Here is a 12,823-nt window from a genome sequence, read left to right on the forward strand (position 1 = left end):
CTGAGACTCGCACACATCGCTCATGAAAGGCAGCCCTCCAAAATGTCACCTGAACAATGCTGGCTCCCTCATCGACCTTGCTTTCCAGATCAATTTGGTCTCAATCACAACATAATGAAAATGCACTCCAAAAACAGATGCCCTTTAAAAAAATTACTTCCTCAGGAATAGCTCTCACACTTCAAGTTATTTATTGTTAACGTTCACTTGGTTTTGAAATATATACAGCAGCCATCACGCATTGTTCCTTTTTTAACTTACAAAAGAATAAAGAAAACATAAAAGTGGACGCAATAACGATTATTATACATTTAAACGCATTCTTGTATGTTAGCCAAATATACAAGTCCCTACTTTATTTAATAAGTCTAAATGAATACATTAGTTTACAATATTAATATGATAAAATACCAGGTTATCACCGCAAATACGGAGTGGTGGCTCAGTGTACTCCAAACCTGATCCCATCTCCCCCCAGTCCGCACTCAAGTGAAGCAGCATTCCTTTTTGTTTCAACAACATAGACTACGTTTAAAACATCATGAGGAAGGTCCAAAACATGGATTACAAAAGGTCCAGAAACGACATAATTGCTTTCAAGGACAGCCATTTCTGTAATGTTCAAAAATAGACTCCCCTGTCAGAGATGTCAAGAAAATGTGCCCTGATCAGCTGGTGCGCCTCGGTTTGTGCGCCTCGTGCCTCAAACACCAAAGAGGCCATAGTCTCAGCTTTTGTGTGTGTCATGTGAATATATATATATATATATATATATATATATATATATATATATATATATATATAATGTGTGTGTGTGTGTGTGTGTGTGTGTTTGTTTGTTTGTCTGTCTGTTTTTCTGTTGCCTGGGCTCATCTGCAGGATCATATAGAAAAGTAAGAGTACTTTATGGAGTCCTACCACGTTCTTCCGTACAGGAGGTTTGAGCTGACCATGTTACTGGTGTAATCTACAGCAGATGTGTCTATCTGGCCCATGTTGAGCTGGTTGTGCAGTGAGGGGGGGCTTGGTGACATCTCCTCCAGCTCCAGAGCGTTCACCTGCTGCTGGCTCTGATGCTGGCTGAGACTGCTCGTCGGGGATGCGAGCACGACTCCGGCTCCGTTCTGTTGTTGGCCTTGTTGTTGGCTCTGTTGTACCTGTTGCTGGTTCGGCGTCGGCGTGTTCGAGCCGTTCTGGCACGGTTTACCGTCCTTCACCAGAACTGGCACGGCTACGCGCCTCGGGGACTGCGCCTGCTGTTGGCACAGGTTACCGTCCTGTTGCTGCAACTGCTGCGTCGCCTTGTCCTTGGCCTGGCGCTTCATTTTGTATCGGTGGTTCTGAAACCAAATCTTCACCTGGGTCGGTGTCAGGTGAATCATGCTGGCAAGGTGTTCCCTCTCAGGCGCGGACAGGTACTTCTGCTGCTTAAATCTCCTCTCCAGTTCGTAGACCTGAGCCTGTGAAAACAGCACGCGCCGTTTCCTCCTGGGCGCCGCGTGGAGAGCTGGCATGGATTTGGTGGCGTCCGCCATTCCTGTGAGACCCCCCATGCCGGTCATGTTCATACCTGTGGAAGGTCCCATGAATCTAGAAACTTAAAAATATACATACATATACGTGCGTTCAATAAAGAGAAGAGGAGAACACTGTTTCGCCTGATGTAGAACTTAATTAAATATTAATCTGTTATAGAGTTGGTTAAGTAATAGTGTTTTAATAAAACATAAAATAACAATGATATTGATTAATACTAATAATGACAATAATAATATCAATAATAATCCTTATTTAAGACATTCCTTTGAAATATTTTCCACTGTAAAAGATTGTGAAAAAAATAAAAATAAAGCCAGACTTGAAAGAATGATCTCCTTTTCAGTTTTACCGGCAAACATATTTTTTCTTAAACAAATCATTCTAAAATAGGCAAATGTTAATTTATTATCACTAATCTAAAATATACATATATATTTAGATCCGTTTCACATTTTATCGTGCTCTGTGCTTTCTTGAGTTAAATTATTTTCTCTGTATTTGCTCTAAAACAAACTGAGAAAAAAAGAACTAAAATGCAGAAAACAACTTACTTGTGGAGTATCTTGGGTCCGGGTTGGTGCTGTACCACCCTGTTGCTGCTGCACTATTCCGCATGCTTTCTTGGTACGACGGGAGGTCTCCCATGTTGCCAATGCTTCCATTGCAGTATCCCCCCATTGCGCTGTGGGAGAACTGGGAGACCGAGTGCGGCATGTGGTAAGTAGTGGCCACGGTGGCGTTGTGGCCCATAGAGTGTTGTTGCATTCCGGTCTGAGACACCTGAGGCTGTCGGTAGGCTCCCAGTGGAGAGGTTAGGTTCCCTGCGCCGTCCATGCCACTAAACTTCTTGTAGGTCTCCTCGATTGGACTCAAAATATCTGTCACTGAAAAAGGCGTAGTGTGCTTTGGGCTCAACGACATGATTCAGAAAGCAGGTAGATTTTTGTGTTTGAGCAGATCAACCGTGTTGTTGTATCGGCTCTCTCCTTGGTGGATGTCTACGTAAGAGAGTGCTTGTAGTGCGCCTGAGATCCTATTGATCGCCTTGGAGAAGGAGGCGAGCCCAGGGCGCTCTTAGCCCGGGTTTATTGGAGCCAGGAGCCAGGTTTACGACAAACACAGGGGGCGGAGCGAAACCCCTAAATCAGCAAACAATAGTCATTGACATTTAAGGGAAATAATTCATGAAAATACACTATGCTCTACACAATGTTACATAAATGAATAAAATACACCTATAGATTCTTTCCTTTATGACAACTATAAACAGGTGACTATAACACAATATTTTTCACACATCAGCTGATCTGACCACATATGACTATTTTGCGTCAGTAGGGAATTCCACTCTTTCTAGAAACTTTGAGAGCACTTTGAAAAGACATAAGGGCCACCGAGTATCATCAAAGAGGCACAATGAAGTTGTATGACCAGCTCATTTATGCTTCTTAAGCATCATTTTACCCCAGCACAGAGGGACAAGCCCAAATCAGCTCAAAACGACAAAATACTGACAGGGAGCGGCTGTATGGACCCAACTTGTGAGTATACCTTATATTCATTATGAGACATGACGGAGGATGCAATATATGGGGTTTGTGGCTATTTTTTTAAATGAAAAACAAAAATTCTGATGTGCTTTTCTGGGACAAATTCCACCTGTTTGTAGATTTATATTGTGATTTACGAAAATTGAACGCAGTTGTTTAAAAGGGAAGATTTTTCAAACTTAACGCAATTTGGAGACAATATCAAAAGCCTCGAATACTCGAGTCTGGTCACAATGCTTTAGAAGAAGCAATGACTTTGCTGTCTTGACCTGACATTGTAATCTCTGAGCAAACTGACTGGCGCCAGGGGAAGAATCAGACCACGAGAGACAAAACAGGGGGTCAAAGGGAAAAGAGCTGCTACAAATTGCAATAATGAAAACCAGTTAATATAGGCTCCCATAATAGCCTATCATGTGTCCCTTATGGATCCATGACGCCTAACTGAAGATGTACCTTGTAACTACCCAGTTAGAGAGAGAAATAGTCATTATGTTTTCATCTTTATGAATTCTAATGTTTTCCATCACGTCCAGCACCTTACAGCAGAAAAACAGGAGCAGGTGTGCTGCGTTGAGGTTATTTTCCACAAATGAAAAGCGTTACCGTCTTCCTTTATTGGAAGAAGGAATCACTCGTCTGCATGAAACCACTAATGAAATTTAACATGGCATAACAGCAAGTAGCTGTGTACCTTTAATTGAGCAGTTGAAGATGTGACATGGTCAGCCATCAATTATGGCGACATATCAAGAACGCTCATCTCCGGTTAAGTTGATAGTCTGATTGTAAATCATTGTTCTTATGCATATTTTACTCCACATTTTCTTCTGCTTCCTTCCTCGGATGTGTGGACTTCGAAGCAGATTAGAGATGAAGAGGTCAGACTTGTGTGTTGTTCATCAGACAGAAAAAAGACTTGAATTGTCAAATAGAACCCAAAGTAGAGAAGAAAAAACTTAAATCTTAAAATATTTTTGAAGAGGTATACAACCCCGTATACCCGTTGTAAACTAAATGATGTTAAATGCCTATAGAAAAAATACACTCAAAAATTCTACCCTTCTTGGAAGCCATATAATATTTCCTATGTGCACATATCAAAGGTCCAGATTTCTGTTCGCCTTTTACACTTTCTTGGCAGCACCAGCTTGTTGTCTTTTCGGGGCGAAGAGAAAAGTAGGCCTCGGCTCAGACCTCTAACATTATGTAAATGAAGCAAACCTCTCAACCTTGTGGATTACTGAGTCAGAGAGCAAGACCCTGGTCCACAGACCCTCCACATTAGGATCCCATAAAATCTGGAGCTAGTTAGAGGCATACAACGCTTAGGGGAGCTCAAAGTCTGCATTAATATAGTTGAATCATCCAAAGTTAACTTTTACCTCGCAGGAAAGAAGATGGGACCTATAGGCAGCGGGAGCACTGGCGCGCCATGGAGAGACCAGGAAGGCCCTGCTAAGGTTTGTCATTGAATCCCACTTATAGAAAAACAGGATTTTAAATCGTCAAAGTCAAGTTTCTGGTTTTTGTGTGTTCATAATTCTTTAAACAAGCTTATACGTATCCTTACGTGTATGCTTGTTCAAATGATAAAGCCGTAAATGTAATTCATACTAATAAATCGCAAACACTATATTCATTGTGCTGAGCCTACGCTGACCCCTGAAGCCCCATGAAGAATACATTGCACATTAGACAATGTATGACAAAGAAAAGTATATTGTATTCCTAGATTTACTGACAAGGACGTTTGTTACTTTACGCTGTAATTATTAATTTTACCTTTAAATACAGACTTACATTTTGCACTTTGTTTTTCTCCTTTGTTGGAACTTTCTCGCTTATTTCGACTGGAATAAAAGATTAAAAAGGAGTTTATAAAAGATAAAAAGGAGCCCTGCTACACTATAGAGAGCAGTTCACCAGGCATGCCACCTGTATTGTGTAGATTATAAGACCTTTTGGAATAAAATCGTCCTCTGAGATAAATATTATCGGCTGTTTAAAGGAGTATTTCATCCAAATTGTAAATTACATGATAGGATGGTGTTCATCATGTATAAACCAAAACCCAATATCCAACCGTTTATGTAGTTATGTCTTACAGGCGACCTTTTTCCACGATATTATCACGTTTTTCAGCTTAGCTCAGCGCAGAGCAGCAGATGGACCAAAGCGCTTGGTAGCTGAATTGCTTTTCTTCATCTCGCCCTTTCTGGTTCAATACTCTGAGAGATGTGAAGAGATAGTTGAAGGGCCAGGGTCCTGACCTGCAACCTTAACCAAACACAAGCAATACATGGAGTGCAGACAATATGGCGGATTTATTTTAGTCTTGCAGCCCTTAAAATCCTAACTTAACTTTTAACTTTCTCTCTGTAATGCGAAGAAAACAACATTACCAAAAAAAAGAGAGAGAGAATTGTCTAGTTTCGTGCTCAGTTTTCTATAAGTGTTGTTTTTTGTGTTTTTGGATAGGTCCAAACAAAAAGCGCCTCATTAAAGTAAAAATTACAGACACCAGTACACAAGTCGACCAAAATCAATGTTGAATTTGTCATGCGTAATTTACGCACGGCCTTTATCCATGCGTTTTCTTTGTTTTGTGCTCTGTGTTCTTATCAGACCTTTTTCAGATATCAGTACACGTATTTTCAAATAAAATGATGCCCTTTGGGAAGATATGATGAGAACATTGTACACATTTCATGAGGTGTACTTCGAAGAAAGAAAAGAAAAACAGGATTGCGCACAAAATTACCTTCTGAGGATTTTTACCTCTAGACTCTGAAGAAACACCATGTCAAATCCCACCAAAGAAAAATTAAAGTGAAGTCCTCTTTTCCACATCAAAAGTGTTTGCCATTATGTAGAAACATCGTCTTCATACTGTTTTGCCAAACCATAAAACGATTGAAAAGATCGACGTTGTATGCTTATGATAAATAAAACAAAATGTGATGTTTTTCAAGCGTTATTACACACCTAAGAGAAACAATTTACTTATCTTAGAGAAGACACTATTCTATCACGTTGTTTACTGTTGTGATACCATCGTGAATGCAACACCACAAACAATGTTTTAAAAGCGTATCTTTATTGTTACCAAACCAGAGGCTGAACTCGTGAAGAATTTGTGTAGAAAATTCCACACCTGCAGTCAGTGTAGTACCATTTAGATCAAATACTTTCTCTCCTCTTAAATCGCTGAGCAGTGAGAGAGTAAAAAGCGGGCAGGTGCATATCTTTCAGCTGCACTACTTGAAACGGTGCGGTTCCTCAGCTAAGTAGGTTAAAGGTCCTCCCAAGTGGAGAAAGTATGTGACAGGCCTCTTGAAGACCTTATTCTTCAGCAGGAGTTTGTATTCATTCACAATTAATGTCGCTCGATGGACGAAATGATGCTAATAGGGCGCAAAAAACAGATCACAGCTCTGATGGGACGCTGACCATAATCAGACGGCTGTCGAAAATAGAGAACTGCAGAATGTTATATGATTCAAATACAGTTGATTTTTTTTACGTGTCGCTGTCATGACGTGCAGCAGATTATTTACTTAATGAAGTTACAGTTAGGGATGGAAGAATTAGGCATTGGAAATTGTTTTTTTTTCTTCTAAGGGAGCCTATGACGCCTTGTTGACTTCAGAAAACAAGTAGATTGTTGTCACTGGAAAGTAGTTTAAACAAGCTGCCTCTTACCAGAATGCAGTTAAGATCCTTTTAATAAACTCTGTTCAAGTTGTGCCCATGTTACCTGAAAGAAGCAATAATGTTCTCTGAGCTTTTAAAGCACTGAGCCAAGGCCATGAGACAGCAACAGACAAAAGTCACAGCCTGGCACTCAAACATCCTGGAACAAAACTGTTGATGTTACACCATTAAAGCGGCTGTTTGCTCTTTTTGATAGAGAAGATATCACCAAAAATAACTTGACAACTAGTATGATATTATATTAAGATTCCTTTATGTTAAACCTATGTTAAACTTGTGTTTTGGAGACATTGATTGAGGATGTTCATCAGATATTACCTCCTTTTACCATTCTCACCATTTTAAAAGATGAGAGTTTGGTTGGTTTCAGTTTTTTTTAATGATTAGACCATTTGTATTATTTTCTAACCCAACTATGATTTTTGCACAGCCATTACAAATAATAATTTTATATTTAGTGTGTTTAAACTGTAACTCAACGACATGTTGTTAAGTATGTTAAGCGCTATTTTTTTCCTAAACAATAATATGGTTATTTGTAAATGATATTATAAAAATGTTCCAGGTAAATGCATGTACAGATACATTTATCAAAATATCATTCAACACTTGGTCCCCTTGCATTGATTTGTTTCAGGGGGATGAGTTTAGCCTTTTTCGTCAGAACAGACTTATCCTCCTAAAATTTTTGAGCACTTGTGGTTGTGTGAGTGCCGTTGTCCTCTGCATTGTTTTAAGTGGCAACATTTTAGCATGGCCGCTCTCTTTTGTAACAACAATTAAAAAAAACACAGCAGCAGATCAATAGAGATTACCAAGGTTCTGAGGGTACCTGGTTGGTGCACTTCTCTGCTCCATTAATTGTGGCAGCAGGAAGGGCAGGTAAACAAAGCTGTTGGAGAGTATGGTTGTGACTCAACTACGGCTCACCCGGCTTTGTCACCCAAAAACTCAGAGGACAAAATGTCTGTCAGGCTTTCTGTGTGTCGAACTACCCTTTGCAGCCAGTTGTTGTGATGTGTGGAATCTGCTTTTGTGACATGTCCTGAAAGGATCTGTTTAATACTACACCTAAAAAAAACATAGTTATAAAGTGACAACTGTCCTAGAATTATACATTTGGGTTTAAATATTTGTATTGCCATTATTTTATCCTTTTTTTTTTTTTTTTGCTAAATTGCCCTCACATCAAGAAAATTGTGCATCAATTTGGTTTTGTAAAACCAGGGTTTGATTTTTACTCCGGGATTTGCATACATAGTGTCGTTTCTTTAGTTTAATACCATTATCTGGCAAAAAAAAAAAAAAAACTAAATTTTTGATCCTGCAAAAAAGTTTATTTGGATACCCTTGTAGCTACAGACATTTCACATCATCAGATGAGGTAAAAGAAAAACTAATGTTAATCAAATGTGCTTTTACTCCTGAAATGCATGCAAATGGCTACAATCTGTATCAAGCATTTCCTCATGTCCATTTCAGCAGGAAATCATTTTTTCAACTTGTTTTCACATTGACTGATAAGAGATGCATCTTCCAATCAAAAGTTTTTAAGCACTTTGAGTGCTGTGTGTGGAGACAGACACTTTTTAAATGGCTTCCCAACTCAACAATGGAAATGTGAACAGAAGCTGCATATAAATGTGATAGTTTTACCAGTCTGTTTATCCCCTCTTTTGGACGCTTTTACCTAGAAGGCCACCTGATAGCCTACAATTATTTAGATGAAACCACATAAACACATCACAAAAGTGCTTTAAATTCTGAATGTATTGATCCTGACGGACAAAAGCACATTCAACATGCATCAATTTAAATTTTAAAGTCAGAGCCCATTTTTTTGGGTAAAAAGATTGAAATTATATCCTGTTTTCTTTCCAGAAATGGAACCCGCTGAAGTGAAGAACCAGTAAAATCAAGCCTTTTGTGAGTAAAACATTATCTATATAGAAATAAAATGGCATCAGAAATAAGAAATATATACATTAAAGTGTTTTAGTTTAATATCTTTTTTGTGCATGGAATTTCTTTCAATGCTTTTTTAGCTGGAGCTATTTTTGATAGCCCTCATGTCTTTAAAATCTGTGCTTCCTCTTTCAACGGGTGTATGTTTAATAAGTTTTGAATAATTTGTTAAATGATTAACTTGTAGTAACTATATGCAATGAAATCAGCATTACATTATTTTGAAAGTATTCCTGATGTATTTCTTATATCATTGACCATTAACTTCCATCTTCAACTGTTCCTTCTGCTCATTTTGATTAAAAACAAAAATCGTACCTTTTACCTTTTTTCGTTTTATTTGGAAAATTAAAATGATGTCAGCCTTCTTTAGCTGTTGACTGAAATAAGACTTTTTCGAGCACAAGAGCGGGATAATGTGTTTTTTAGGCCACTTTCAGTTTTCCCTTGTTGAATTTGCGTTTTTTTTGTTGTTGTTTTTTTTTTGCAAAACAGAACAGAAGCAACCAAATTAATTCTTTAATAGAGAGAGGACTGCTTCAGTCATTTAACGTAACAGGTATTTTATGGAGACATATCATAACTAAAACTATGTACTCTCACCCAAAAGATCAAGTTCGGAGAAATTAGGAAAGTGACAGGTTCAGGATTCATAGAGCCATAGCTAAGCAGTGTCTGAAATGTTCCTACCATACATACAAATATTAACAGTAACAACATGTATGCCAATACACTTTTAAATGTGTAAAGATTTCTTCAGAGGCTGTAAAAAGCACAGCATGATAAATAGCTTAAAGACACCTTTGTACAAGGCCCTGACTCAGTTCCAATATGTCCATTTAGTTCATCTTCATATTCCTGTCCTACAAAACTGTTTAAAATTTTTAGCCAATAGATTTAGTATCATCACAGTAAATTATGATGGAATAAAATACATAAAAACGAAGGAGTGTACTACTATAATGTTAGATTATTTGTCTTCAGTGTAAAGAAATCTATTGTTTTAAAAGAAGTTACTTTAAAGAATTAGAAATGTGTGTATTTCCCTCTCTCGTAACCTCCACTGTAACTGATGTTGTATAACACATATAGCATCTCAAGCTGAGTTTATAAAGTGGTATCAACGCACACCATTATAAGCCTTCACCTCTTTTTTAAAACAATGTGTGTCAATACAACATCCTTTGACCACATGACACATGTGCAACGAGGATAGCTCAGCAGTTTGTGTGTAAACGACAGCACTGCCACATATTCCACCTCACTTATGACAAAAGATAAAATGTGGCTCGTTTAAGAAAGAGATTTTGAACTAAAAAAAAGAGCAAGAAGTATGAAGAAGAAAGTGAAGCACTTATTCATGAGTTTATTACAGAGAATGTATACTTCATGTCGAGTTAACTAAACATCTTGCCTGCTTCATAATTATTTTGTAGAAAATATATCTTCAGCTGTACAATGCTAACGTGTTTGTTTTTTTTACAGGCCAATGTTAAATCTTAAAATATAGTAATATAAAGGAAGAACCATGCAGTGGTAATATTATTATATACTGCAATATTATTTTTCATTGAATGCAAGCTCAAATTAGTTTTTCAAATTCTTTCATAATAATTTCATAATGATTCTTTTTGTCTAAGTCCGAAAGGTGAAAACATGTCGTCATGATAAATGTTTCATATCCATCATATTTATCAAGATGCATTTACATTAAAAGCTATTTAATTTTTAATAATCACGTTATTTAGCACTTTTACATATCCTACATGTCCCATAATTACACTGGTCTCCTTTTGATCAGGAGTGAAAGTCGATGAGTTTGAAGTGTAAATGTTTACCACTTTTATCGTCAAAGGAAATGTCACAAAATCCATTTACTCTTATAAAAATAATGTTGAGGAATGTAAAAACCAACTCTGAAGTTCCACACAGAGTGACACATCTTATATAGTTCACACAGTGTTCCTATGTGTTGCACTAAGTGCCTGCCTTTCTGCAGGCAGCGTATAGTAATAACAAGTCTTCCTGGGGCTAATGGCTCTCTTGTTTGTTGGTTTTTGTTCCGTCTTGTTTCAGTGGTTCTTCCTCTGTGGAAGGATGTCAGCTCAGTGTGCGCGGCCATCCCTGAGGACGCTTGATGTCATCTTGTCTACCTGATCATTACACTACCTGCTCTCCTCCACAATGCTGCCCTCTCACTGCTCCGCCACTTGAAATGCTTGGCTGGCCTCTTCTCTGAAACCATCATGAAATTGTAAGCTAAAACGCTGCAGACTGTTCCTCTCCTCTCTCCTTCCTCCAGCCAAGTGTGCAGGAGCCAGGAAAAAGATTCTTGCATTCAGACGACTGCTGCTCAGTCAAAAGGAAAACACACAAATCCTCCTTCAGCCACCTGTCTGTGTTCACCTCTCCCTTTAAAGTTCATGAGATTTTATACAGTACGGCAATATTCAAGTACACCAAATGGGCACATTCTTTGATGTTTGAAAGGCCAAGACTTACAATAAAGAAGGTTCAGTTACTCTGATATACTCTGACACTAGATATGAGAGAGATGATTTTCTGTTCCTCTTAAATACCCATGACACTTTACTTTACACTTTACAGAACAAACAATAATGTAATGTTTTCATACATTTAGAGAATATGACAGTATGGAGGGTTATAATCTTGTACTGTTAAATCACATTCATGTTCCATTATAAAGTTTCAATCGATAAAAGAACTATATCTTAAACTTGTTGCCTTTAAAATGTGTAATAGATTGTTTTATATAGGACACACATGTAACATCAGTAAAGCATGTGTGAGGTTTCTAAAATGAACAAGGGCAGAATTTCATTTGACTGCTGATGTTTCCAAGGTCCAGGATCTGCGCACACTGTCTCATTATCACACTGTCATGACCATTTTCAATCTATCGTTAACTCCATGGGCTCTTCCTATTTTGACTTGTTTTAATGTTTAAAGGGAAATGTATACATACAATTTGTAGTTCAATGTCAGCACTGAGAAGTAATGATAATCAAAGAGCCCTGACAGTGTAACAAAGACTGACTGTCTTTGGTGGCAAAACAAAAACCCTTTATTTTTGTATCATTTATGAAAATACTGAATTATACCATAAGTGACTGTGGCAGCTCATTTACTGTACTGTCTCACACTTTCAGTTACTTGTTAAGTATGTGTAACTTAAAATCTTTTAGATTGCAATCAATATTCTTATTTTCATGTTTTGTATGCACATTAAAAAAACATTTGAATTATGTACTCTGCATCTCCTCTGTTTATTGAAAGCTTCACATGTTGAGAGTCCTCACTGGCTTGCTACTGAGGTCTTTTAAGTAAGCAGACTAACTTTAAAACAATGTTTTTTTTCACACTAATTCAACAACTGGAGGTATTTGTCCAGCATCACTTAAGTAGGAAAATATATCTTAGCAGTCTAATCTCAAGGAAGAAATGAAAACACCAAGCAAAAGCTATTGCTGTGTTCATTTGAGCACCTAATGATACGTTTCAAACAAACTTGAAAAAAGGTGAATATCTCCTTTAACGTAAACAATATTTGTAAGGTTCTATTTTTCACAGTGTAGGGCAAATAAAGGTTAATTAACAGGTGCAACATTGTTGGTAAACTTGAGATATTAAAGTCTAAATAACTTCACAGAAGGCACCAGGTCATACGATTCAGTGTTTCTGTTTTCTCTCACACTTTGAGTTAATTTTCTCCATTAAATTCAGCTTTCTTAAACTCCCCAACTTTATGTAATTTTACACTTTTCTTATAATTGTTGGTAAATACATAACTAAGAAGCCATATTTATCATGCAGGATTTGAATACGGTAATAGCAGATTGAACACGCTACATTTCCTCAGCAGCGATCTCTGTCACAACCCTAGAATTGAAAGATTGCATCTTGTGCCTCCTAACTGTCCTGCATATCAACGCTGTTCTTAGCTGCTGGATCTTAGCCGTAGAGATTGATCATTTTATTATTTTCCAGTGGTAAACGATAAATGGATTTGATTTTTTCTGGTCTTCTGACTA

The 12,823-nt window shown here is 37.6% G+C and overlaps 1 protein-coding gene and 1 long non-coding RNA gene across 3 annotated transcripts; one reads left to right on the plus strand and one right to left on the minus strand.

Annotated features, from left to right (window-relative positions):
* Positions 1 to 814: 814 nt before the first annotated feature.
* Positions 815 to 2,578, minus strand: nkx2.4a (NK2 homeobox 4a). Of its 2 annotated transcripts, none has more exons than XM_079370609.1 (2): positions 2,091 to 2,578; positions 815 to 1,570 (listed from the first exon to the last, which is right to left on the minus strand). In XM_079370609.1, the coding sequence occupies exons 1-2, from the start codon at positions 2,458 to 2,460 to the stop codon at positions 915 to 917; spliced, it is 1,026 nt and encodes a 341-aa protein (XP_079226735.1). In that variant the 5' UTR covers positions 2,461 to 2,578; the 3' UTR covers positions 815 to 914. The 2 variants fall into 2 exon arrangements, with proteins under 2 accessions (XP_079226735.1, XP_079226734.1); XM_079370608.1 differs by having other exon boundaries at positions 815 to 1,597.
* A 360-nt stretch (positions 2,579 to 2,938) lies between these two features.
* On the plus strand, positions 2,939 to 11,989 carry LOC306841005. The gene is made up of 4 exons (XR_013781421.1): positions 2,939 to 3,080; positions 4,482 to 4,552; positions 8,688 to 8,732; positions 10,848 to 11,989. It is a non-coding gene; the product is annotated as an uncharacterized lncRNA (long non-coding RNA).
* Positions 11,990 to 12,823: the final 834 nt, after the last annotated feature.

Source organism: Symphodus melops, assembly GCF_947650265.1.
Source record: "Symphodus melops genome assembly, chromosome: 19".
Lineage (NCBI taxonomy): Eukaryota > Metazoa > Chordata > Actinopteri > Labriformes > Labridae > Symphodus > Symphodus melops.